The sequence below is a fragment of the Epinephelus lanceolatus genome, chromosome 19 (genome assembly GCF_041903045.1).
Source record: "Epinephelus lanceolatus isolate andai-2023 chromosome 19, ASM4190304v1, whole genome shotgun sequence".
NCBI classification, from domain to species: Eukaryota; Metazoa; Chordata; class Actinopteri; order Perciformes; family Serranidae; genus Epinephelus; species Epinephelus lanceolatus.
The window spans coordinates 5494748-5520604 of record NC_135752.1 but is presented as its reverse complement, the minus strand read 5'-3'; the positions used below and the strand labels follow the sequence as shown (position 1 = coordinate 5520604).

The 25857-nt window shown below is 42.8% G+C and overlaps 1 protein-coding gene across 2 annotated transcripts in view; it reads right to left on the bottom strand.

Annotated features, from left to right (window-relative positions):
* Positions 1-11121: 11121 nt before the first annotated feature.
* Positions 11122-25857, bottom strand: part of dcp2 (decapping mRNA 2) — a 65681-nt gene continuing 50945 nt past the window's right edge. Inside the window, exons 9-11 of one of the 2 annotated variants that reach the window (XM_033646992.2) lie at positions 25117-25203; positions 23258-23309; positions 11122-13327 (exon numbers count right to left, since the gene is read on the bottom strand). In XM_033646992.2, the coding sequence (XP_033502883.1) occupies positions 13197-13327; positions 23258-23309; positions 25117-25203 (270 nt within the window). In that variant the 3' untranslated portion in view covers positions 11122-13196. Of the gene's footprint in view, positions 13328-23257; positions 23310-25101; positions 25204-25857 lie in introns of both variants that reach the window. The other variant, XM_033646991.2, reaches the window with a different exon arrangement.

The window sequence follows — 25857 nt, the reverse complement described above, 5'->3', positions numbered from 1 at the left end:
TCAGGCTTCAAAAAGCATTTTGAGAGCATGTTGTCACTTAGGCTGTTACTTTTGACCAGAAGCACTCAGAAACAAGTTTCCAAGCCAGAAACATGTGGTTTGGTGAATTCTATAGTAGCAAGGCAGTTTCTTGTAGTTTCCATCAGTAGTTGGTCAGAAAACAGCATCATGTCACTTTTAGCATTTTCAGGCCCCGAAAAGCACTTTTACAGCATGTTGTCACTTAGGCTGTTACTCTTGACCAGAAGCACTCAGAAACAAGTTTCCAAGCCAGAAACATGTGGTTTGGTGAATTCTATAGTAGCAAGGCAGTTTCTTGTAGTTTCCATCACTAGTTGGTCAGAAAACAGCATCATGTCACTTTTAGCATTTTCAGGCCCCGAAAAGCACTTTGACAGCATGTTGTCACTTAGGCTGTTACTCTTGACCAGAAGCACTCAGAAACAAGTTTCCAAGCCAGAAACATGTGGTTTGGTGAATTCTATAGTAGCAAGGCAGTTTCTTGTAGTTTCCATCACTAGTTGGTCAGAAAACAGCATCATGTCACTTTTAGCATTTTCAGGCCCCGAAAAGCACTTTGACAGCATGTTGTCACTTAGGCTGTTACTCTTGACCAGAAGCACTCAGAAACAAGTTTCCAAGCCAGAAACATGTGGTTTGGTGAATTCTATAGTAGCAAGGCAGTTTCTTGTAGTTTCCATCACTAGTTGGTCAGAAAACAGCATCATGTCACTTTTAGTGTTTTCAGGCCCCGAAAAGCATTTTGAGAGCATGTTGTCACTTAGGCTGTTACTTTTGACCAGAAGCACTCAGAAACAAGTTTCCAAGCCAGATACATGTGGTTTCGTGAATTCTATAGTAGCAAGGCAGTTTCTTGTGGTTTCCATCACTAGTTGGTCAGAAAACACCATCATTCACTTGTATTTGAGTAATATTTGACCAAGAGTATTTCACTCAAGTCATGTTGTTGAATACTTTGTCCACCACTGGTCAGACATTCATGTTTATATAGGGCAGGCCCTGCTTTTGCAGTCTGGTCGAGCTAAAATCTTATGTCTCAACTGTCCAAAGGGGACTGAAGTCAGTGATTCATGTAAAATTCCTTAATGAAAGATTCTTTTTGCGCTGTAGTAAGAATACTACAGAATTTATTAACCCAAATACTACACTTAACTGTTGAAACAGTTATTCATATTTTAGCATACATCATTACTAATATTAGTGCACACTATTAAAATATTGATTGAGAATCGCATACAAGACCCAAATGACATGCTAAATAATACTGATAGCAAATGACAACACTTAAACGCAATTTTTATTTGGTTGGCTGGAAAAATATCTGCCTGGCCAGCCTAGCTGGTAAGTGAAAAAGTTAGTTTTGGACCCTGTCCATTTGCTTAGTGTAAGTGCGCAAGTGTATCCCATTTCTACGACGACCAAAAGTGTGGTGCGCTTGATTTGTACTTTACCCACACTTACTGTAAGACTGCACCTGAGCGGTATTTGGCCAAGTATAAATCCCACAATGCATCACCAGCTGGTGGAGTTCTGCCAATAAACTTAAGAAGAAGGAGAAGCTGGTGAAGTCTGCCCACTATAGTTCAGGGACTCTGCCATCATTGGGATTTCAACTGAGATGCTGCTTAAGAAATTTCAATGCAAGAAAAATGTTTTATAAATTTAACTTCATATCATAGTCTCGTTCATATCATAGCGTCATGATAGTATATGTTAGGAAGCTTTGTTAATGTGTCTGTGGTGAGGAAATTCACATCAAGCTTTGCCCTGGAATTATTTACTAACGACAGAATTTATCTGAAATAGGGAACACGGAACAAACTTTCCAATTCATTAAGTTAAGAACGGAAAACGATTACCTGTTTACCGGGGCTAAAAATACTGCAGCTGATGGATACAGGTGAGTAGTTTGCTCTGTCATTTTTTTTGATTGATGTCTTTATTTTGAACATGACAAATATTACAAACAGGGGCGGAAATCCCCCCCTAGAATAATTTGAGACACAATAATTTTTTAACAATGCAGTAGTATTTATTGAAAGGACAATGTAAGCGGTGCTCATTATAATTGCACAATAATGTGCTATTTAAATCTTAAAAGATTTAGTCCCCCCCTCCCATTCCTAATAGTGGTATATGCCACACTCTTTCCAACGGGCGGGGCTAGCAGCCGTTAGTACTAAGTTGGCAGCAGTAGCAGCGTGTGGCTGGACCGGCTGCCCACATCGCGTATCGCAGGGTAAGATGCACACTCACACAGACACAATTTAACTTACACCAGTTACAACACATCCCATTTACTGTTACAACAAGCCCCAGGCCCAGGCTGATAATATAAACTGTCTGCAACATTTAATAATAATAATAATAATAATAATACATTTTATTTATACAGCGCTTTTACAGCTCTCAAAGACGCTTTACATTTAAAACCAAAGAAAAGAAGTACATACATCTAAGTGTTAAGAGATAAACAGAAGACAAGGACAATATAAAACAACAAGGTGCAAAAGCATAGTGCAAAAACAAAGAAAAGGAGGGCACATGAGGAACCGAGAACGAAAAGCTAATGTTAAAGGTTAAAAGCGGATTTGAAAAGGTGGGTTTTGAGGAGTGATTTGAAGGTGGATGGATTTGGACAGTCACGGATGTGTATAGGGAGGGTGTTCCAGAGGGAGGGGGCGGTTATGGAGAAGGCTCTGTCGCCCCAGGTTCAGTGCTTGGTCCTGTGTGGAGGAGAGAGGAGGTTTTTGTCGGATGATCAAAGGTTGCGGGAGGGAGTGTGGTGGTGGAGTATGTCCGTGAGGTAGGAGGGGGCCTGGCTGTGGAGGGCTTTGTGGGTGAGGAGGAGGATCTTGAAATTGATTCTGTACGGGACAGGGAGCCAGTGTAGGTTTTGCAGGACAGGGGTTATATGTTCACGGGAGCTGGTGTGGGTGAGGAGGCGGGCAGCAGAGTTTTGGATGTACTGAAGTTTGTTGAGGACTTTGGATGATGAGCCGTAGAGGATGCTGTTGCAGTAGTCCAGTCTTGAGGTGATGAAAGCATGGATGAGAGTTTCAGCAGCAGAGAAGGAGAGTAATGGACGGAGACGGGCAATGTTTCTAAGGTGAAAGAAGACAGTTTGGGCGAGGCGGCTGATGTGATGTTCAAATGAGAGGTTATTGTCGAAGATGATACCAAGGTTGCGGATGAATGGGGAGGGAGAGAGGGTGGTGTTGTCAATGCTGAGGGTGAAGTTTTGTGTTGCTGTAGAGAAGGATTTTGGGCCGATGAGTATTATTTCAGATTTGTCACAGTTGAGTTTGAGGAAGTTGGCTTGCAGCCATGATTGGAGTTCAGTCAGACAGTTGGTGAGGGTAGAGCGGGTGGCCGGGGTGATGGATTTTGTGGAGATGTAGATTTGGATGTCGTCAGCGTAGCAGTGGAAATGGAGACCATGACGACGGATGATGGAACCAAGGGGGAGTAGGTAGATGATGAAAAGGAGAGGACCAAGCACCGAGCCCTGAGGGACACCTTGAAGCAGGGGGACGGTGGCAGAGGTGCAGTTGTTGACGTGGATGAACTGATGTCTGTCGGTGAGGTATGATTTGAGCCAGGAGAGAACAGAGCCAGTGATGTTGAGGGAAGTTTGTAGGCGGGACAGCAGAGTGGTGTGGTTGATGGTGTCAAAGGCAGCAGTGAGGTCGAGGAGGATGAGTATGTTGAGGTGGCCAGAGTCGGCAGAGAGGAGGAGGTCGTTAGTGATTTTGAGGAGGGCGGTTTCGGTACTGTGTTGAGGGCGGAATCCGGATTGAAATGGTTCATATAGTTCATGAGAGCGGAGGTGGGTTTTGATTTGGAAGGCGACAACACGTTCCAGAATTTTTGACAGAAAAGGAAGGTTCGAGATGGGACGGAAATTTGAGATGACAGGCCGGGTTTTTTGAGGATGGGGGTGACAGCGGCCAGTTTCAGAGATTTAGGGATAGAGCCAGAGGTGAGGGAGGAGTTAATGATGGTAGTGATGAGTGGGGAGATAGTTTGGAGGCAGGCTTTGATAATGGAGGATGGTATGGTTGCTGAGTTGAGTGTAGATGGTTTAGATCTTTGATTGAAAAAATGCCAGGAAGGAGTTGCATTTGTCAGTTGTAATGGAGGAAAGGGTGTTGTCGCAGGGTTTGAGGAGTTTATTGACGGTGGAAAAGAGAGTCTTGGGGTTATTGGAGCCAGAGTGAATGAGTTGTGAGTAGTAGTTGGACCGGGCGGCAGTGAGGGCGTCTTTGTAGTTTGAAAGGTGGTCTGTATAGGATATATATACATGGAGATGGACTGTGAGACTAGTTTTCTTGTAAAGTCTTTCAAGCTGGTGCTTACGGGTTTTCATGTGACAGAGTTCAGGAGTGTATCAGGGAGATGAGTGAGTAAATGAGACAGTTTTGGTTTTTGGGGGAGCCAGTTTGTCAAGGCAGAGAGACAGTGTGTTGTTGTAGAGGGTGACCAGGTCAGAGGGGTTTGGGGTCAGCGGGGTGATGAATGTGGACAGAGTATTTGCCAGTGAGTCAGAGAAAGCAGAGGGGGAGATGGACTTGATATTTCTGAAGGATATAATGCCTTTGTGTTTTGGGGGAGGGAGGGGGGTCTTGAAGTCCACAGTGATGGCCAGGTGATCCGAGATGTGGAGGTTGGTACTGGAGAGTTGGTGGAGGGTGAGACCGGCGGAGCAGACTAGGTCCAGGATGTGGCCGTGACAGTGGGTGGGGAAGTTGACATGCTGGGTGAAGTGAAGGCAGTGGAGCAGTTCCAGGAGGTCTATAGCACTTTTGCAGTTTGGATCATCGATGTGGATATTGAAGTCCCCCAGCAGGAGAATTGAGGGGGATACGGCGGATAGCTGGGTGAGGAATTCGGCGAGGTCTGAGAGGAAGGAGTTGTTTGGTTTGGGAGGGCGGTAGATGATGGCGATGACCAGGGAAGTGGGACCAGACAGTTTGAGGGCGACTTGTTCGAAGGACTGAGCAGGAGGTATGGAGATTGTGGATATTTTAAAGCGTTTCTTGTAGATGGCAGCAACGCCACCACCCTGTCTGTCTGGGCGGGGTTTGTCGGTGTAGGTGTAGTCAATGGGTGTGGTTTGGTTTAGGGAGAAGTAATCCAGGGGTTTGTGCCAGGTTCCGGTGAGGCAGAGGAAGTCCAGTTTATTGTCAGTGATGAATTTATGTAGGATGGCACTTTTGTTGGTCAGTGAGCGGGTGTTGAGTAGAGTCAGTTTCAGGTGTTGTTGGGTTTGAGTAGCACAGGGGGTGACAGGAGTGCAGAAGATGGGGGATAAGTTTTTGTAATTCAGTCTTAGTGCAGTAAGGGCAGGGTGGTCTGTGCTTTATGATGGACTGTATGGGGAATGTCTCAGGTGGGAGGGTTAATGTTTGAAATGGTAGGACAGGGGCGCTGGTGAGCGGGGTTGTGCTCTGTGCTGCAGTTGGAACAGGGAGAGGAAGTGTGTCGGTGGAGGGGGGTGTGATGTAAATAGTCATGCACGTGGCGCGTGATGTACGGCATGCTGAATATTGGGTGCCAGTGTGCGGCTTCCCAGGGAGGTAGGGTGAATGCCATCGTGTTTGAAGAAAGAGGGACAGTTCCAGAAAAGAAATTGTCAGCGAAGTTGAAGCCTCGAGCGTAGCAGGCAGGCCTGAGCCAGGTATTCAGCAGGAGCAGCCTGGAGAAGCGAGCGTCCCCGCGACCAAGTGTGGGAATGGGACCAGAGATAAAAACGGACTTTCCACAAGTGCGCAGGAAGTCCAGGAGGGAGGTGAAAGCACTTCTGGTCAGCTCAGAAGCGCCCCGAGCCAGGTCGTTGGTCCCTACGTGCACCACGATGCGGGTAATGGAGGAAGGGAATGACTGCAGCAGCCCAGGGAGTTTTCCCAGGATTACCGGGACTGTGGCTCCGGGGAAACAACAGGTGGTGGCATTGAAGAAGCGGATATTCCTTGTGATGGAGTCTCCAATGATCAGGGTGGTTAGAGGGAAGAGCAGGCGAGGAAGGGTTTTTGCCGGGTTTGATGGTGGCGAGCCAGCGTCCAGGTCGTCCGCTAGCCGTGGGATCGGTGACCAGGCGCGGCCGGACAGGTGTTGCGGTGGATCGGCCGTTACAGCCCTAGGAGGAGGAGAGTCTGCCGGGAGTGTGGGGTGGAGGAGGCCTCCGGAGCATCTGAGGACGGCTTCCTTCAGGAATTTGAGACGTGAAGCAGAGGTAGTTGTCCGAGAGGAGAGCTGGTGATCCGGGACCGCAGCAGAGCCACTCTCAGTACCGGCGGGTGCTGGCGGGGAGGAGGGCTCCACGTCACCCATTGGTGCCGGGCCGCTGGGGCGGCGAGCCGTGGGTACACCGCCAGCTGCCAGTGTGGAGCCAGCCGCGATGATCCCAGAGGCAGGGCAGCTGGAGCGGGGAGACAGTGCCCCTGCAACCGCCACGACACCGGGGACTGCGGGGCTGTCGGAGCGGGAAGCTGCGGGGTCGCCATCAGCCGCAGGTGTAGGACTAGCTAATGTTACCCCAGATGTGGAGCCGCCTGAGCCCGAGGGCGAAGCACCAGTAGCCGCAGGCGGAGAGGGGCCAGCGGCTTCTCCAGAGCCAGGCGTTGCACAACCACCAGCAGCCGTGTGCAGAGAGCTAGCGGCGGGGCTAGCACGTTGGCTAGCTTGAGCTATGCTAACCGGGTGAAGATCTGGGCTGTCTGCTAGCGCCTCAAAGTGATTGGAGAGGCTCAGGCGAGGAGGAGAGGCAGTCGCATCCTGGAGTCTCTTTCTGTCGCGGATCACAACTTCAGCCCAGGATGTCTGGAGACTGGGTGTGGAGGAGGAGGAAGGCCGCGGACCGGTGGAGGTATCCCATGGGACGGTGTCCTGGAGGGCCGCTTTGAGGGAGACAATGTGCATGGGCTGTTCGTGAGCCAGGTCCAGGCAGGAGGTCAGCATGGCCTGTTTATCTTGCAGTTCCTGAGAGAGTTGGCAGATATCTTCCTTAAGGTCTGTAATCTGTTTATTTGCTTTTGTGAGCATTATGTTGTCACAGGCCATGGATGTAGCACGATGGCTAGCTTGAGCTCAGCTATGGATGTAGCACATTGGCTAGCTTGAGTTAAGCTAAACGGCTAGGTGGTGCCGGTAGTCAAGGCGTGGGTAAATGCAGAAATGGGACAACAGCCAGTAACGTTAGAGCCAGCAGGGTTGTGATAAGGAGGCAGGGGTGTATAGGTGACACTGGAGGGAGAATAGCTTCTTGGAACAGCAACGTGTCAGGCATGGAGAGCAAGCTGCCGTGCTGCTATGCTATATCTCGTTGTTCTTTGAGTCTTCAGCCTTCAACCTGCAAAGCATGTCAGGAAAAACTCCCTAAAAACCCTTATTCGGGAAAAAAAGGAAGAAACCTTCAGGTAGGCCGAGTCTTTGCAGGATCCCCTACCAGGACGGCTGTCCGTTCAGGACTCTCAGACTCTCTCCAAGTTGTGCGTAGCTCCAGAGGTGAGACGCGGCCCCTTGCACGAGTACGATGGGAGCGTTCAGCCAGTGAGAATGCAGCTCTCCTGCATTGTTCAAAAGCCTACTCAATTACGAGTGCTGCTAAGCTAAAAGCTAATGATTAAGCTCAGAGTTTAGTGATAGTCAGAGAGGACAGGAGAGAAAGAAGAGGGAGAGGACAGGACAAGAGCAGTCAGTGGCGGAGTGGCTCGTAGCTAATGGGTACCTGTCTGTAGGCTCTCCACCTGTCAGTGAGACAAACATGAAAGACGTGCTGTTTAACCGACGAGGAGCGGTCATTACACGCGACTTTTACGTACGGTTGTGAGGTGCGCAGCAGCAGATCTCACAGCACACTGTTTATAAACCAGTTTACCAGTTTAATTACAGGAAATGTTTAGTTGGTAAGCTATTTCTCATAAGTATAGACTTTCACTGTATATCCACATTTCTACATGTGGCTGCTGCTGGCTTGAGTCTTGACTCTCTCGTAATCATTAACTTGCAATGATGAGATAAATGTTTAAAGTCCAAAAAAAGTAATTTATTACGAACAGGTCAATAAAACAGGTTTCAAAATTCAAAATATTAATAATAATAATTAGAAATATTCAGTATTACACATTTTCTTCGGTTACTTTTTTAAAAAACATTTTTTTAAAGTTATGATTTCACTGCCGGTAAAAAAACAAACATGCTGACAGCTCAACACTGCAAGACAGGTTTCAAAGGAGAATGAGAGAGAGAGAGAGAGAGAGAGAGAGATCAAGCGGGGCGTGTAAATAGCATAATCTGATATCTTTCATCTGGAAAAAGGCAATTATCTGATTATGAGAAATCTGATAAACAAACTTAGATTTTTGTCTGATAATTACCTTATTCATTGCATGTGTACATGTTAATTTGATTTCAATCATTTTGTTTTAAATCTGGACATGTGCAGGTGGACTCAGCCAGTGCTAAGAAAGGTCCTATGCCTGCCTGTTGGAGAGATAGAGAGAAGATTAAAGCGTCAAATTGAGGTAAAAGATGCTGTATGAAAGACAGGCTACAACTTTTTTTCCTTGTCCCACCCCTGGAATTATTCTCTAAAATTTATTGTCCCCCCCCCCCCAGCTATGAAAAACTAACTAAATAAATAACGGTCGAAATAATGGCCTTGATGTCAACATTTTATCCCATAATTATATCTTAAACCTACCATGCACCACCTCTTACTGCAATGTTTTAATCTCATTAATTTGATTTTTATGTCGCTTTTACGATGTGGTGCAGAACAGACAGAGTAGGCCTATGAGCTGAGATACTTCATGTGGAGAGGGTCATATGCGTGAGTTTCATTGATGTGTGAGAGTTGGCAGCTCTGATATAAGCTAGCTTGTAAAACAAATAGTGATTCTATATATTATTATTTTACTTACTGTCACTGATTTATGAGCAAAGATTCTAAATGGGAAACTATTTCAGTTCTTTTCCAAAGACAGCTATACTGATAAGGTAATTATTGATGTGTAGGCTATGTGTGTATGTGCGTGTGAGTGTTAAGCTTACCGCATGTATTACCATGACATCTCGGTTGTCAGAATGGGCATTTTGCTCTCTTCGCCCACGTCTATGCCTTAGCATCTGGTGGGTCCTCCAAAGGATCTGGCCAAGCAGATTCGATCACCGGCGATCGGCGCACAATGCATGCCAGTTAGTTTTGTGTCCGACTTCATCCCGACTTGCTCTGACGTATTACAAAAGTGGGCGGTGATAGAACCATGAGAGCGAGGCGGCCGCAGTTTTTAGAACCAGGTGCTGCAGTTGCTCTCCACTGACTGCACCGCCTGGCTCTCACCTCTCATAATTGCTTTGGGATGACCCTTAGGCCAAATTCCAATCTGGCCCACTAAAGACTAAAGCCCTGAACCCTCACTGACTTAACTGACGTCAGCTGTAAGTGATTGAGTGTGAGAGTCTGAAAGGGCTCCGGATGCTACAAATAGGAATGGGACAGCACTTATCTCCCTCTCGACAAAATGTTGTTAACACTGGCGGCTCTGGGCGTGATCATTTATTGGTTATTGTCAGCATATATTCCACACACAAAGAATACATATAGCCTATGTATACGCAAACGGAAGGGGAGTGGATAGGGCGAGGGGATAGGGCCCGATTTGGGATTGGGCCATGACACTTCTTCTTTTGGTTTCATGGCGGGTTGCAACCATTGCTTATTAAGTGCATACCGCCACCTACTGTACCGGAGTATGTAGCATGAGTTACTATCCTGAACTATTGTACATCATTAGGTAGCCTAACTAATAATCCTTAATTTTTAATTAAAACAACAACAACCCTCAACTAACCTTAAATTCTATAATATAATCTTGTCTCCTTCAGATATTCTACTATAGCTTTCTGTGTGTCCTGTACCCCATTTCCTGTTGTTCCCAAAATACCCTCAAGACTCCACTCTCTACCTGCCTTACCTATCTTTTGAGTTGGTTTAGTCCTTTCTTCCCTATACTTTCGACAGTGCATCAGTATATGTTCCACATTTCCTTTATTTTACATTCCGAACACTCATCTGAAGTACTTTTTCCTACCAAAAACATTTTTATTTAGACCTGTGTGGTCGAATCTTAATCTTGTTAGGACAGTTACCTCCCTTCTATTGCCTCTATACACTCCCCGTGTAGTAATGGTTTTTTGAACACTATAATGTTTCCTTCCGCTGTTATCTCTGTCCCATCTGTCTTGCCATTTCTTCATTATTTCTTTTTTGAGTATTGCTTTAGCTTATCCTTTACCAAGGGGTATGTCTATATATCTTTTTCCAGTTGCTTTTTTGGCTATTTTATCTGCTCCTTCATTACCTTTTATTCCAACATGGGCAGGTACCCAACAAAGTTGCACTTCCACCAGCATTAAATCTTACCTGTTAGATGTGGTAGTTTGTATACTGAGAAGGACTGCCATTGAATCAACACAAAATACTACTCTGTCAGGTCTTACTTCCTCCACCCACTGTAGGCTTATGATGACTGCCATCATTTCTGCTGTGTAAACTGACATCTGATCAGCTGTCCTATTTCCAATATTAATATTTATTGATGGTATATATATTCCTATGCCTACTCTATCCTTTTCATCTTTGGACCCATCTGTATATATATATATCTAAATAACTACAATACTTATGCCTTATATACTGACTTGCTAGATGTCCTATCCCACTCTCCTCCCATTCTTTCTTTAACTCCATTGTGCTTAGATCTATTCTAGGTGTCGGGAATAGCCAGGGGCGGACATTACTAATAGGTGTAGGCGTGTTAAAACAAATGTTTTCCAGCCTATATTCCTGCGATTTAGCCATTGTTATCCAGCCAAAGCCATTACCTTGATAAGTTTACTGAATGAAACTCACCGGGCACCAACTTGAGAGTGACAACTTGCATAGACCAATAGACTGAAACCGGCAAAATGCGAGATCGAGCGATATGCGTGGTTTTAGAGCATCAAATCGTACCAGCGTACTTTGATGTCAAAATGTGTGCCTGGTTTGCAAAATGCGTACAGGTTGGCAGGTCTGAAAACATTTGGGTTCTGGAGTGCAAAAAAACCAAACTTTTATTAATATTCACATTTGAAGTCAAAACACCATTGAAGCCATAGGACAACTTGAGATCACTATCTGTACAATTAATAACAAAGAACCCCTGGTGAGAATCAGAAAAAGAGCTCTTACTTCCAGATTTATTCATCTCACATGTATGCGTGATATTACCTTGAGAAAATATAAATAGCCAGACTGTTGGTTGAACTTCTAAGACTTCTATGATGCAAATTGTCTTTGCTTATGTTTTGAGCTCTAGTGGCTGGAAATCCTTAAATGTGGCCATTTTGTGAGAGTCATCTGTAATGTTTTTGACAATAACTCATGGTCACAGTAGTTTAATGCAATGGTCCTCAATCATGCCCCACAGTTTAAGAGTCTGCAAGTTTTCATACCAACCAAACACTATAGCAGCTAACACGTGGGTCATGAAGAATATGATTGAGAACTTCTGCTCAACAAAATCTCATCATGAGTTTAAACCTGTAAACCCTGCACTCTGCACAACACAACAGTTTGGAATTACAAGACTGCTGAAAACCACACAGACTAACATACAAGTGGGATGTGGGTCACTTAAAGGCAAATAACAACAACAATGTAGGAAACTCAGTGGCTAAAAGTATTAAAATTGAACTATTTAATCAAACTGCAATGTCATTTTCCATGTGTGTGCATGATGTATGACAAAATAAAAATATCAAAACCCAATTTTCACATGTATGGTGTACAATGCACAATTATTGCCAAAATTAAATTTAAAATGAAAACTACATTGTTTCAGTGAGCACTACACTGCCACAGTAATAATGAAATTGAATGTGAATCTGACTTTGTATCATCATTTTCAAATTAGCAGAAAATGTTGCACCTAAACATAAAAAATGCAAACCAGGCTCTTTGCATTTGAATTGTAATTGTCATTAACTAATTTGTGATGAAAGACATAGACTTAGACAGTGTTTGGAAAAGAAATGTGCAAGAACCCTGCCATTATAGAAACGTTCATTTTCACTAGGGACAAGCTCACACCAAGGGTGTAATTTAAATTCAAATACAAGTTTGGAATATCATTAAGGTTGCACAGTCAGCCAATTGAATTCATTCAATCATTATTATTATTATTATTATTATTAGTATTATTATTGAGTAATGTACTGTGGAGTGTCACTGGAATTTTCACTGTAATTTGTAATTTTGTGGGCTGTAATTATTGATTTCCAAATGTCAATTTGATCTCATAGTTTCATCTTAATATTGGCAGCCACAAAATTCCATACAACAAGGTAACATGTATTTAATGACATTCAACTTGCAAAGACGAAGTTGTGAAGACCACTTGTTCTTCCTTTCCCAGGTTAATATTCCATTACGCTGTAGGCTACATTCCTGGATAAAATCTTTCGTAATATTGGTAATAAAGACAATTACAGCATAAATACATAAAGCCAATAACACTATTAATACCTAGCTTTCTTCAGCATCCAAAACATTTCTGGGACTCAGCTGGAAGAAAGGAGGAAATCATTGATACCTAAATTGTTACATCTAAAAATCAGTATATAACACGATAAATTCAACATTGATTCACTGGCCAAATTCACTAAGATATGACAGCTGTTTTGTTTGTTAGTTTTTTACATTTTACTGTCACCTTTTATGTGCTTAAAATCAATTATGTTCTCATAATTCTGTTCTCTTGCCTTTAAAAGTGTAATGCTTAACCTGAGCAGTGTTCTCCTTTTGATCTATGTGCTGCATCCTGTAAACTGAATCATGAATTTAGGTATTCAAAGATTAACAAAGAAAAAGTTATGATTCCGTCATGGATAGTTTGAAGATGGTGCTTCTGGTTACAATCCCTTTTAACAAGTCTGAAAAGTTGGGAATGCAAAAGGAAACTACAACAGTGAAGTAAATATAGATGTAAATGTGTGCTCATGACAAGCAAGGCAAGGAAGAAAAAGGCATGTTCAGTAACATCTTTGCCTGGAGATCAAGGTAAAAAGTCTCATAGTTTGGCTGTAGTTTGATGCTGATACAGGAGAGGCACAACGCTTCATCAGCCATGTTAGTAGTCAAAACATTTCATGATGGCGTCTCTGTCGAATTTGAAATTGAGGAAAGTCTTGGAGGACAGCAGGTGTTCAGAGTCTTTGATGTGGACTGTCTGGTGACCGCTGGAGCTGCATGGAGCCACATCTGTGAAAAGAAAAGCTCATTTATGTTTAATCTGTGGAGGTTGTTAGCCTCTAATCATAGAAAGGTCTGTAACTATGTTGAAAAGAAGATTTTTATTCCTAATTTGGTTTGCTGTTGTCTCAGCTTTAATTAAATGCGTCCTTTCTGGACACACTCCGGTGCTCCTCATTTAGCCTCTGGCACATGTGCAATTTAAAGGAGAAGTCCAGTATTTTGCACTTTGAGCCCCATTTCTGGGTTGTTTATGATGAAACAGAGTGGTTAAGACCAAAATTGTGATGACTGCTCCATTTTGGAGAATTTGGCTTTCCCCTGCCTGGCTTAACAGTGCTCTCTATGGCCATGTGTACATTTGTCCTAAAACCACCGTAAACGTTCGTTTTCAAAGCCATGAAACTCACTGAGTGGTCAGTGGTGTTCGTTGTGGTGACATAAAAATCATAGCAAACTGTGGTTTCCATCTGTGTTTTCGCTATTCATCTCAATTGTGGACCTATTTTTTCAGCTGCCTCACACCCGTGTGTAAACTTCCGCTTGATCGTTCGTTTGACACTGAAGCGTTATATACTCCAGCCCACTTGATGGCGATAATGCTCCTTTACGTGGGTGTCACCAACAGGCAGGAAACCATTGCAATGTAATGGGACACAGAAAAGAAGCAAAAGAAGAAGGTTGCCGTTTTGTTCAAAGGCATCGTACTGCGAAGGTTGTTTACAAGCGAGTAATCAATTTTGCAGTTGTTTAAACTTATTACAAAACTTTTTCATTTGTTTTCGTTCTCCTCCAGGAGCGCTCACAGCACTGTCGAGGCGGAACGAGGCTTCCTATAGAAAACCCACGGATTAGACAAAATGTCAACTAAATCATCATGGAAACCACAGTTTTCTACGATTTTTATGTCAGAACATCAACAAGCACCACTTGGTGAGTTTTATGGCTTTGAAAACGAATGTTTACGGTGGTTTTAGGACAGATGTACACATGGCCATAGACTGCACTGTTAAGCCAGGCAGGGGAAAGCCAAATTCTCCGAAAAGGGTCAGTCATCACAATTGTGGTGTTAACCACTCTATTTCATCATGAACAACCCAGAAATGGGGCTAAAAGTGCAAAATACCGGACTTTTCCTTTAAGACATGTCTTCACCATGGCTCAAAAACTGAGAAGTTTGAAAAGTTTAGTCTCTTTTGAACTGCAGCATCTGCAGATTAATTCCATACCTGTTATATTATGGTCCATTGAAGTTAGGCATAATACGAGATAAATAAATCACCAATTTTGTTATTTCCGCTGCCATTTTGACTGTAAGGGAGCTGAGAGGGACAATTCCACTGGGCGCAGCTCTCCAGCAGTCCGCCTGCCACCCGGTTTTGTTCTGTTCTCTGCACGGCATCACACTACATCAGGAGCATTTCAGAAGCGGAGCAATATGCCTGCCCAATTTTGTTGACTTACCGATTGTTGATTTGGTCGTTTTTCCTTTTCGTTCCTATATTTGTGCTTCGATCATAAGTAAGTAGGCTCTGTAGTTAAATTCCAGGCAAATTTTAATGACTAGAAAAGTCTCCAAATACATGAAATTACGTTTCAAAATCATGAAAAAATAGGCAATATTTTATGCTCTGAGATGCTGGGTTCGTGTCAGCTGAAGGCTGAAGCCACACCCACTTACAAGAAAGCTGCAGCCCCTTTTAAATGTAGCACTACAATGGATGCTACATTTAACAGCTTTATTGGACTTGTGCAGGCCAATATGTTTGAGCCACCAGAGCCAGACTCAAAGTGAAAAGTGAAAAAACAGTTTATGGGCCCATACACAAACAAATTGTTTTTAATGTAGATGCATGGCAGGCGCACTCAAACACCAGAGCGACACTTTCGTGGTGTGCAGGCATTCCCGGGCAACTATTTTTCAGGACGCAATGCCTGCGCCCCGAGATAAATGGAGTTCAACTTTTGGAAAAAAACAGCGCACACTGCACGTCATGTGATAAAGACCAACGAATCACAACCAACAGATATCTTTCCCTTCATCTGTAAATATCAGTCTATGATAAATATGGAGAAGAAGTTTATCATTTTTAGTGCAGAGCTACCAGACCTTTACATCTGTCCCGAAAACAACAGGCCTACACACAAACAGCGCCTGGAAGAAGATCAGCTCTGCACTCAGGATTTCAGGTAAATAGACTATGATACAGTGATGGTTTAGGTTGCTTGGCAACCTCAGACGCAACCTGCCACCACACTCTTAAAAGCTAGCACAGAAATTGCACAAGAGTAGCATCCAGCACCCGACCTCCAGTTATCCAGGTGGTTAAAGACACAGCATGTGTTCAGCCCCTTACTTCACAATTCACTTGTATGTAGTTCCCTGTGTTTTCTCATGTTTTCAGCCAGTGTTTTCTAACATATATAATGCATTCAGATGTAAATCTCAGACTTAACCTGACTAAATTATTTCATTTTTGACTATTTTAATTGGGATTTTGGTATTCCCTGTTTTGTTGTGCTGTAGCCTATCGACAAAGTTAATACCGTTCAAAGTCAGATCATGAACAACATGGGTCAAAGATTTGTATCATAATTACATTGTATCTACAGTTCACATACAGTGCCTGTTAGCAGGAGAAATTTAGCTGGTCTGTGCAACGTACTGCAGCTCCATCAAAAATAGATAAGTGTATTTTTATTAGTTTTTCTGATGCTTTTGACATGAACAGCTTCAATTATGGCATGAATTAAAGTGGCTGCATTAAGCCCAGGGGCTGCCTGGTGGAGGTCTGCACTCAATCCATGTTCTTGCGATCAGTAGCACAACATGGGATTAGGCTGAAAAGGTGTATGAGCAACTCGATAAAGCAGCCTTGCTTCCTGATCAGTACTGTGTAGACTAGGGACGTCACGGTACCAAAAATTCAGTAGTCGATGCCGATACCAGTAAAATTACACGATTTTCGATACCAAAGTTGATACCACAGTAAAAAAAAAAAAATCCTAAGATCTCATGTACTTAAACAAGAAATACTTTATTAAAATATTTGCATATGAATTAACATTTCTATCAACAGAATGATATTATTTATTGTTTGTCCTGTCCCGGTGCAAACAGCGTTTTTTGACGTCCGTGGTCTAGTTGTGGAAAAATCTAACATCCCAGTACAATAAATCAAACGCACCCCAACCACTGTGTTTCGGAAGTAGACACGCATGTATGGAGCTTTATCCCTATCTTTATTCAAGAGAGTGGTCTATCAGTTTGAGAGCATTATTTATTGATTTCACATTCAAAAACCCTGCCCTCGCACTCAAATAGCCTCTGCTTGCGCTTGGATCTACTCTGTTTCTGCTCAAACTGTGTGCTCACACCCAGATACCATGTTGCTCGCACTCAGATACCATGTTGCTCACACAGATTTCCTGCTCGAGCTTCGGCTTTTCTCCTCGCGCTCAAACTGTTTCTGTGCGCTCGCGGAATTTCTGTTCTTAGATTTCTGCCCTGCGCTTGGATTTATTTGTGTAACAACCCTGTCAAAATCCCCCAACCAATAGAACGTCAGATTTACTGCTGACCAATGAAATGATCCCTGCCTCCTTGTGGGCGCGCTCGCTTTAGTTTTAGAGCGTCCCGTCCAGGCGGGTACTCTTTAACCGGGTTCATCCACTCCGACCCTCTAGGGCTTTATTAAATGTTCTTCCCTTGCTTTCTTTACCACTTTTGGAATAAAGGGACTGTTAATTTACACACGTGTGTGTGTGTGTGTGTGTGTACAGGCCAAAAGTTTGGACACACCTTCTCATTCAATGCGTTTTCTTTATTTTCATGACTATTTACATTGTAGATTCTCACTGAAGGCATCAAAACTATGAATGAACACATGTGGAGTTATGTACTTAACAAAAAAAGGTGAAATAACTGAAAACATGTTTTATATTCTAGTTTCTTCAAAATAGCCACCCTTTGCTCTGATTACTGCTTTGCACACTCTTGGCATTCTCTCCATGAGCTTCAAGAGGTAGTCACCTGAAATGGTTTCCACTTCACAGGTGTGCCTTATCAGGGTTAATTAGTGGAATTTCTTGCTTTATCAATGGGGTTGGGACCATCAGTTGTGTTGTGCAGAAGTCAGGTTAATACACAGCCGACAGCCCTATTGGACAACTGTTAAAATTCATATTATGGCAAGAACCAATCAGCTAACTAAAGAAAAACCAGTGGCCATCATTACTTTAAGAAATGAAGGTCAGTCAGTCCGGAAAATTGCAAAAACTTTAAATGTGTCCCCAAGTGGAGTCGCAAAAACCATCAAGCGCTACAACGAAACTGGCACACATGAGGACCGACCCAGGAAAGGAAGACCAAGAGTCACCTCTGCTTCTGAGGATAAGTTCATCCGAGTCACCAGCCTCAGAAATGGCAAGTTAACAGCAGCTCAGATCAGAGACCAGATGAATGCCACAAGAGTTCTAGCAGCAGACCCATCTCTAGAACAACTGTTAAGAGGAGACTGCGCCAATCAGGCCTTCATGGTCAAATAGCTGCTAGGAAACCACTGCTAAGAAGAGGCAACAAGCAGAAGAGATTTGTTTGGGCCAAGAAACACAAGGAATGGACATTAGACCAGTGGAAATCTGTGCTTTGGTCTGATGAGTCCAAATTTGAGATCTTTGGTTCCAACCGCCGTGTCTTTGTGAGACGCAGAAAAGGTGAACGGATGGATTCCACATGCCTGGTTCCCACTGTGAAGCATGGAGGAGGAGGTGTGATGGTGTGGGGGTGTTTTGCTGGTGACACTGTTGGGGATTTATTCAAAATTGAAGGCACACTGAACCAGCATGGCTACCACAGCATCCTGCAGCGACATGCCATCCCATCCGGTTTGCGTTTAGTTGGACGATCATTTATTTTTCAACAGGACAATGACCCCAAACACACCTCCAGGCTGTGTAAGGGCTATTTGACCAAGAAGGAGAGTGATGGAGTGCTGCGGCAGATGACCTGGCCTCCACAGTCACCGGACCTGAACCCAATCCAGATGGTTTGGGGTGAGCTGGACCGCAGAGTGAAGGCAAAGGGGCCAACAAGTGCTAAACACCTCTGGGAACTTCTTCAAGACTGTTGGAAAACCATTTCAGGTGACTACCTCTTGAAGCTCATGGAGAGAATGCCAAGAGTGTGCAAAGCAGTAATCAGAGCAAAGGGTGGCTATTTTGAAGAAACTAGAATATAAAACATGTTTTCAGTTATTTCACCTTTTTTTGTTAAGTACATAACTCCACATGTGTTCATTCATAGTTTTGATGCCTTCAGTGAGAATCTACAATGTAAATAGTCATGAAAATAAAGAAAACGCATTGAATGAGAAGGTGTGTCCAAACTTTTGGCCTGTACTGTATATATATATATATATATATATATATATATATATATATATATATATATATATATATATATATAGCCTATTTATACAACAGTTAGTTCCGACCGAGTAATTTGATTGGACGAGAGGCATTCCATGAGTGCTGATATAGAGTATAACATCACTGGGACATGTAACAGTAAAACAGTCCGCTCACAGGTGTTATCAATATAAATACAACCATTAATTAACCAGCTGTCACACTTGCTACACTGACACAAACTGACACTATAGCGTTACACCAAGAAGATGGATATTTTCCCCAAAATTACTTTTGAATTAAATTATGAGTGGTTGTCAGGAGAGGACGAGGAAAAGGAAAGCCAGGACTCTTTAGTGCAGACCTCCAGGTGTGTTTGAATCCGGCCGTGCCAACATCCAGGGTTGCCAGCGTTTCATCAGCCGAACTGGACGAAGTTACGCAGTTGCAGATCAATGTAAATACAAAGTAGCTTGTGAGTTCCTGGCGTGTGTGCTGTGTTGCCTGGCAACAGACCAGGGGAACTGGGTTTTTTTTCGCGGAGCTACATAACATACTTAAATAATTTATTTCATCGCCTTTTGTTAAAATTGCCTGAACTGCTGTATAAACCCGTCACGGCTGTGATTCGGTCATAGGCACAAGGCCGCAGGCCGAGTGCTGAAGACAGTCACGGCTGTAACTGTCTTCAGCACTCGGCCTGCGGCCTCGTGCCTATGACCGAATCACAGCCGTGACGATATACAGTACAACATCACTCCCTCTCGTGTGATATTGCTTAAATATACAGTACAGGCCAAAAGTTTGGACACACCTTCTCATTCAATGCGTTTTCTTTATTTCCATGACTATTTATATTGTAGATTCTCACTGAAGGCATCAAAACTATGAATGAACACATGTGGAGTTATGTACTTAACAAAAAAAGGTGAAATAACTGAAAACATGTTTTATATTCTAGTTTCTTCAAAATAGCCACCCTTTGCTCTGATTACTGCTTTGCACACTCTTGGCATTCTCTCCATGAGCTTCAAGAGGTAGTCACCTGAAATGGTTTTCCAACAGTCTTGAAGGAGTTCCCAGAGGTGTTTAGCACTTGTTGGCCCCTTTGCCTTCACTCTGCGGTCCAGCTCACCCCAAACCATCTCGATTGGGTTCACGTCCAGTGACTGTGGAGGCCAGGTCATCTGCCGCAGCACTCCATCACTCTCCTTCTTGGTCAAATAGCCCTTACACAGCCTGGAGGTGTGTTTGGGGTTATTGTCCTGTTGAAAAATAAATGATCGTCCAACTAAACTCAAACTGGATGGGATGGCATGTCGCTGCAGGATGCTGTGGTAGCCATGCTGGTTCAGTGTGCCTTCAATTTTGAATAAATCCCCAACAGTGTCACCAGCAAAACACCCCCACACCATCACACCTCCTCCTCCATGCTTCACAGTGGGAACCAGGCATGTGGAATCCATCCGTTCACCTTTTCTGCGTCTCACAAAGACACGGCGGTTGGAACCAAAGATCTCAAATTTGGACTCATCAGACCAAAGCACAGATTTCCACTGGTCTAATGTCCATTCCTTGTGTTTCTTGGCCCAAACAAATCTCTTCTGCTTGTTGCCTCTCCTTAGCAGTGGTTTCCTAGCAGCTATTTGACCATGAAGGCCTGATTCGCGCAGTCTCCTCTTAACAGTTGTTCTAGAGATGGGTCTGCTGCTAGAACTCTGTGTGGCATTCATCTGGTCTCTGATCTGAGCTGCTGTTAACTTGCGATTTCTGAAGCTGGTGACTCGGATGAACTTATCCTCAGAAGCAGAGGTGACTCTTGGTCTTCCTTTCCTGGGTCGGTCCTCGTGTGCCAGTTTCGCTGTAGCGCTTGATGGTTTTTGCGACTCCACTTGGGGACACATTTAAAGTTTTTGCAATTTTCCGGACTGACTGACCTTCATTTCTCAAAGTAATGATGGCCACTCGTTTTTCTTTAGTTAGCTGATTGGTTCTTGCCATAATATGAATTTTAACAGTTGTCCAATAGGGCTGTCGGCTGTGTATTAACCTGACTTCTGCACAACACAACTGATGGTCCCAACCCCATTGATAAAGCAAGAAATTCCACTAATTAACCCTGATAAGGCACACCTGTGAAGTGGAAACCATTTCAGGTGACTACCTCTTGAAGCTCATGGAGAGAATGCCAAGAGTATGCAAAGCAGTAATCAGAGCAAAGGGTGGCTATTTTGAAGAAACTAGAATATAAAACATGTTTTCAGTTATTTCACCTTTTTTTGTTAAGTACATAACTCCACATGTGTTCATTCATAGTTTTGATGCCTTCAGTGAGAATCTACAATGTAAATAGTCATGAAAATAAAGAAAACGCATTGAATGAGAAGGTGTGTCCAAACTTTTGGCCTGTACTGTATATATATATATATATATATATATGTGTGTGTGTGTGTGTGTGTGTGTAAGGGATAATGTATAGTGAGCTGGTGACTGTTGAAAAATAACTCCCGACAGGGGAAGAGGGTCGGAGTGGATGAACCCAGTTAAAGAGTACCCGCCCGGACGGGACGCTCTAAAACTAAAGCGAGCGCACCCGCAAGGAGGCAAGGATCATTTCATTGGTCAACAGTAAATCTGGCATTCTATCGGTTGGGGGATTTTGACAGGGTGGGTACACAAAAAAAAACAAGTGCATGGTATCTGAGTGCAAGCAACATGTTATCTGAGTGCGAGCACACAGTTTGAGCAGAAACAGAGTAGATCCAAGCGCAAGCAGAGGCTATTTGAGTGTGAGGGCAGGGTTTTTGAACGTGAAATCAATAAATAATGCTTTCAAACTGATAGACCACTCTCTTGAATAAAGATAGGGATAAAGCTCCATACGCATGCGCAGTCACGTACTGCTAAGAGTGAAATCCCTGATCGTTAGCTCACACGCAGCTTGCTCGAGCTGTTCTCTCTGTTGTTGAAATTAAACAAAATAACATGGAACATATTTAAGCAATATCACACGAGAGGTAGTGATGTTGTACTGTATATCGTCACAGCTGTGATTCGGTCATTCGAGTGCCGAAGACAATTACAGCTTTTACACAACAGTTCAACAACAGCTTAAACAGCAATGCCGAGTAACGAAATGTTAACAAAAGGTGATGAAATAAATTATTTAAGTATGTTATGTAGCTCAGCGAAAAAAAAAAAACAGTTCCCCAGTCTGTTGCCAGGCAACGCAGCACACACGCCAGGAACTCACAAGCCGGATTCAGCTTCCACTCTCCCTCATCCTCATCAGTACCTCATCAGATGATCATTGATAATTCAGTTCAAACGATATCAAAGCTTTGCTTTGCTTTTATAGCCTACAACAGCTCTACAAACGTCACTTAGCTATAGTTGGCTGCAATAAATAAATGACAACAGATTATGATTTCTTAGTTTATTTATGTGGCTCCACCAGCGCAAACTAATAGATCAGGACTTGACTGTTTCAAGTACGCCAATGTAGCGAGTGTGACAGTTGGTTAATTAACAGTTGTATTTATATTTATAACACCTGTGAGCAGAGTGATTTTACTGTTACATGTCCCAGTGATGTTGTACTCTATATCAGCACTCATGGAATGCCTCTTGTCCAATCAAATTACTTGGTCGGAACGAACTATTGTATAAAAGCAATTAATAAATAGCCAAAGTGGTGTTTAAAACTGCATATATTGCTAGCAGATCTATTTTCTGGTCTAAAGTGCAGCTGTGACTATTTCTGAATGTGGGCTTTAGCAGGCAGCCGCTCTCTCCTCTTCCTCGTCACCCCCTCGCTCTGAATGTAGGCATGGACTGTAACGCTATATGGCGTATACTGCCCCCATCAGTTCCGGAAGAGTCATAGCACCGATTCTAATGCTGGTATTGGTTCTTCCGGTTTTTCAAAAAATGAGTATCACCGGGTTTTTTCATCATGGAATCGAAAGCTATCGCGAGTATCGGTTCTCATGATATCACTAGTGTAGACTCTGGCTACAAATGACATCACCAGTTCAAGATGGCAGTGGCCATATCCGCGATATGTTGGCTTCATTTTTGTACAGCGAGAGGAAGTGAAGGCATGTTGGCCACCAGGTCCTGAAAGGCCCCCAGTGATCAAAAAACTTGATCGGGGTATCCCTAATTGAAATTACTAGGAAATTATTGACCTTTAAAAATTATGTGTTACACTTGCTTCACAATGTCCTCTTAGATTTGTCTGAATTGTGCTTTCAGTTTACCATTTTATTTCTACTATATTTTTTTTATTTTCTCTTCTATGTGACCCCTGGTATTTCACTCTGTGAATGCTCTGGTGACCTGACATGCCAGTCTCATGTTTGAAAAGGGGTCAGTGTTGTTGTTCTGTAAAGATGTCTGCCAACTCAGGACCCAGAAACGCGCTGTCACATTAACAGATAAAATACAGCAGAAAAATTATTTCATTTTGCTCAATTAGCTTAACAAAATGGGTGCGGTGTTAAAGTGAGACATGATAACTGTACAAACCTCTCTCAAAACTGTCTTGCAGTCTTCTGGGTTGGAGTCTTTTATTTTCCTTCTGTAGAAATAGTACAGAAATGCATTGCTTGTAATTAAACCATCACTTAAAAGCATTATCATGTCAGTGTCCATTATTTTCAAATTCCAATAAACAGTGGCTTTAAACTTTCTTTCTGACAAATATGCTTATCAAATTCCCCACATACATATCATATAAAAACAAACACCTAACAATGAACATAGAGGGCTCACAAAAAAGGGCACACCTAAATGAAACACATAAAGGTACTTTGAAAATAATAAGAGGAGGGCATGTTCTGCTGTCGTACTTTCTGACAAGGTACAAACCCAGTTCCAAAAAAGTTGGGATGCTGTGTACAACATAAATAAAATATGATGCAATGATCTGCAAATCGTTTTTACCTTTATCCAACTGACTTAAGTACAAAGACAAGATATTTAACAGATAGAAATTCACAAACTTTGTTTTTTTGTAAATAACACTCATTTTGAATTTGATGCGTGCAACACATTTCCTAAAAGTTGTGGAATGCTCAAAATACACCCGGAGCTTCCCACAGGTAAACAGGTTCATTGGTAACAGGTGATAGTATCATGATTGGGTTGAAAGAGGCATCCTCAAAAGCCTCAGGTATTCACAAGCAAGGATGGTCCTTTGTAAAAAACTGTGTGGGCAAATAGTCCAACAGTTTGAGAACGATTCTCAAAGCACAATTGCAAAGAATTTAGGGATTTCAATCCGTAATATCATCTAAGATTCAGAGAATCTGTAGAAATCTCTGCAAATAAAGCGACGAGGCTGAAGGCCAATACTGACTGACTGTGACCTTTGACACTTCAAGCTGCACTGCATCAAAAACCAACACGACTGTATAAAGGACATTACTACATGGGCTCAGGAACACTTTGGAAACAATTGTCAGTAAACACAGTTCACCATTGCATCTAAAATGCAAGTTAAGACTCTACCATGCAAAGTGAAAGTCATATATCAACAACATCCAAAAACACCACTGACTTCTCTGGGCCTGGGCTCATCTGAAATGGACTAAAACAAAGTGAAAAAGTGTGCTGTGGTCTGATGAGTCCACATTTTAGATTGTTTTTGGAAATCATGGACGTCGTGTCCTCCGGGCTAAAGAGAAAAAGGACCATCCAGATTGTTAAAAGCTCAAAGTATAAAGCCAGCATCTGTGACAGTATGAAGGTGTGTTTGTGCGTGCCCATAATGGGCTTCTTCCAGTAAGACAATTAGACACATTCTGCATGTGTTCCAACAGCGTGGCTTTATAGTAAAAGAGTGCAGGTTCTGAAGTGACATGCCTACAGTCCAGACCTGTCTCTTATTGAAAATGTGTGGCGCATTACAAAGCGTAAAATGCAGCAACAGAGACCCCTGACTGCTGAGCAACTTAAGTCATATATCAAGCAAAAATTAGTGTCCTCAGTTCCCAAGCACTTACTGAGTGTATATTTACAAAAAACAATAAAGTTTATCAGTTTTAACATTAAATATATTGTCTTTGTACAGTACTCAACTGAATATAGGTCAAAAATGTTTTAATCATTGTTATCATTGTGTTCTGTTTGTAATGACAGCTTCCCAACTTTTTTTGGAATTGGGGTTGTACTTAAATAACGGCGACGGTGGCTTTAAGACTGGTCCAAGATCCACCATAAAAATACTATGTGAGATGGTCAGAAAAGTCAGTGGCATTTCTGACTAATGACTGGTGTTGAGGTTTGTGCTTGTTTCTTTTTCTAAAAGGTCAGAATCACATGTGACCTCTATACTGAAAACAGCAATATGAAACAAATACAGCACTTACTAATGTGGTTTTCACCTGTTGGTTGTTGGCTCCATTGTCATTGGCTCCTTTCTTCACATAAGACGAATCCTGACATTTCTTCCCGCCTTTCACATTTGGGTTCTACAGAGAATGGGATGAGGTCACTGTGACGAGGCAACCCTGTCTCAAGCCACACATAGATTCTATGTCCTATTACAGGGGCTATATCAGTAAATTACTGTCACTTAGTTGTCAGATGTCATCACAAGTTCCCATCCGTCATCTCACAAAGACCAAAATGAACAGTGTGTTAAAGTGGCCCTCATCAACTCAGATGTTCAGAGGTTGGTACTTAAGAGGTAAAGGGTCGATCTGAAGATAATGCTTGATGGGATAAAGCAGCAGCTCTACCCCCTCCATCAGTGGTTATATCATTAATGAATTCTATGATGAAAAGTGTTCTCAACAATCTTTTTTCCATGACAAAGACGAGGTGTTGACAAGCTAAAAATTGATCTTTGATAAGAAAAACTATGACAGTATGTATGGTTTGTTTTCGTTGATGAGACGAGACAGGACTAAAATGTTAGTTGTGGGCTGTCAGACATTTAAAATAAGAATAAAGGACAACACAGACATAAATTATTTTATGAAACATATGAGGAAATGTTTAAATTAGGAAGCCCAGTGTAGCTGTACTTCTAATGCCATATGAACTATAGGAGATCTGAGCGCCAACGGGCTAGTAAACTAGTGCGCCAGGAACAGCCAACCTGATGCATAATCAAACTAAGT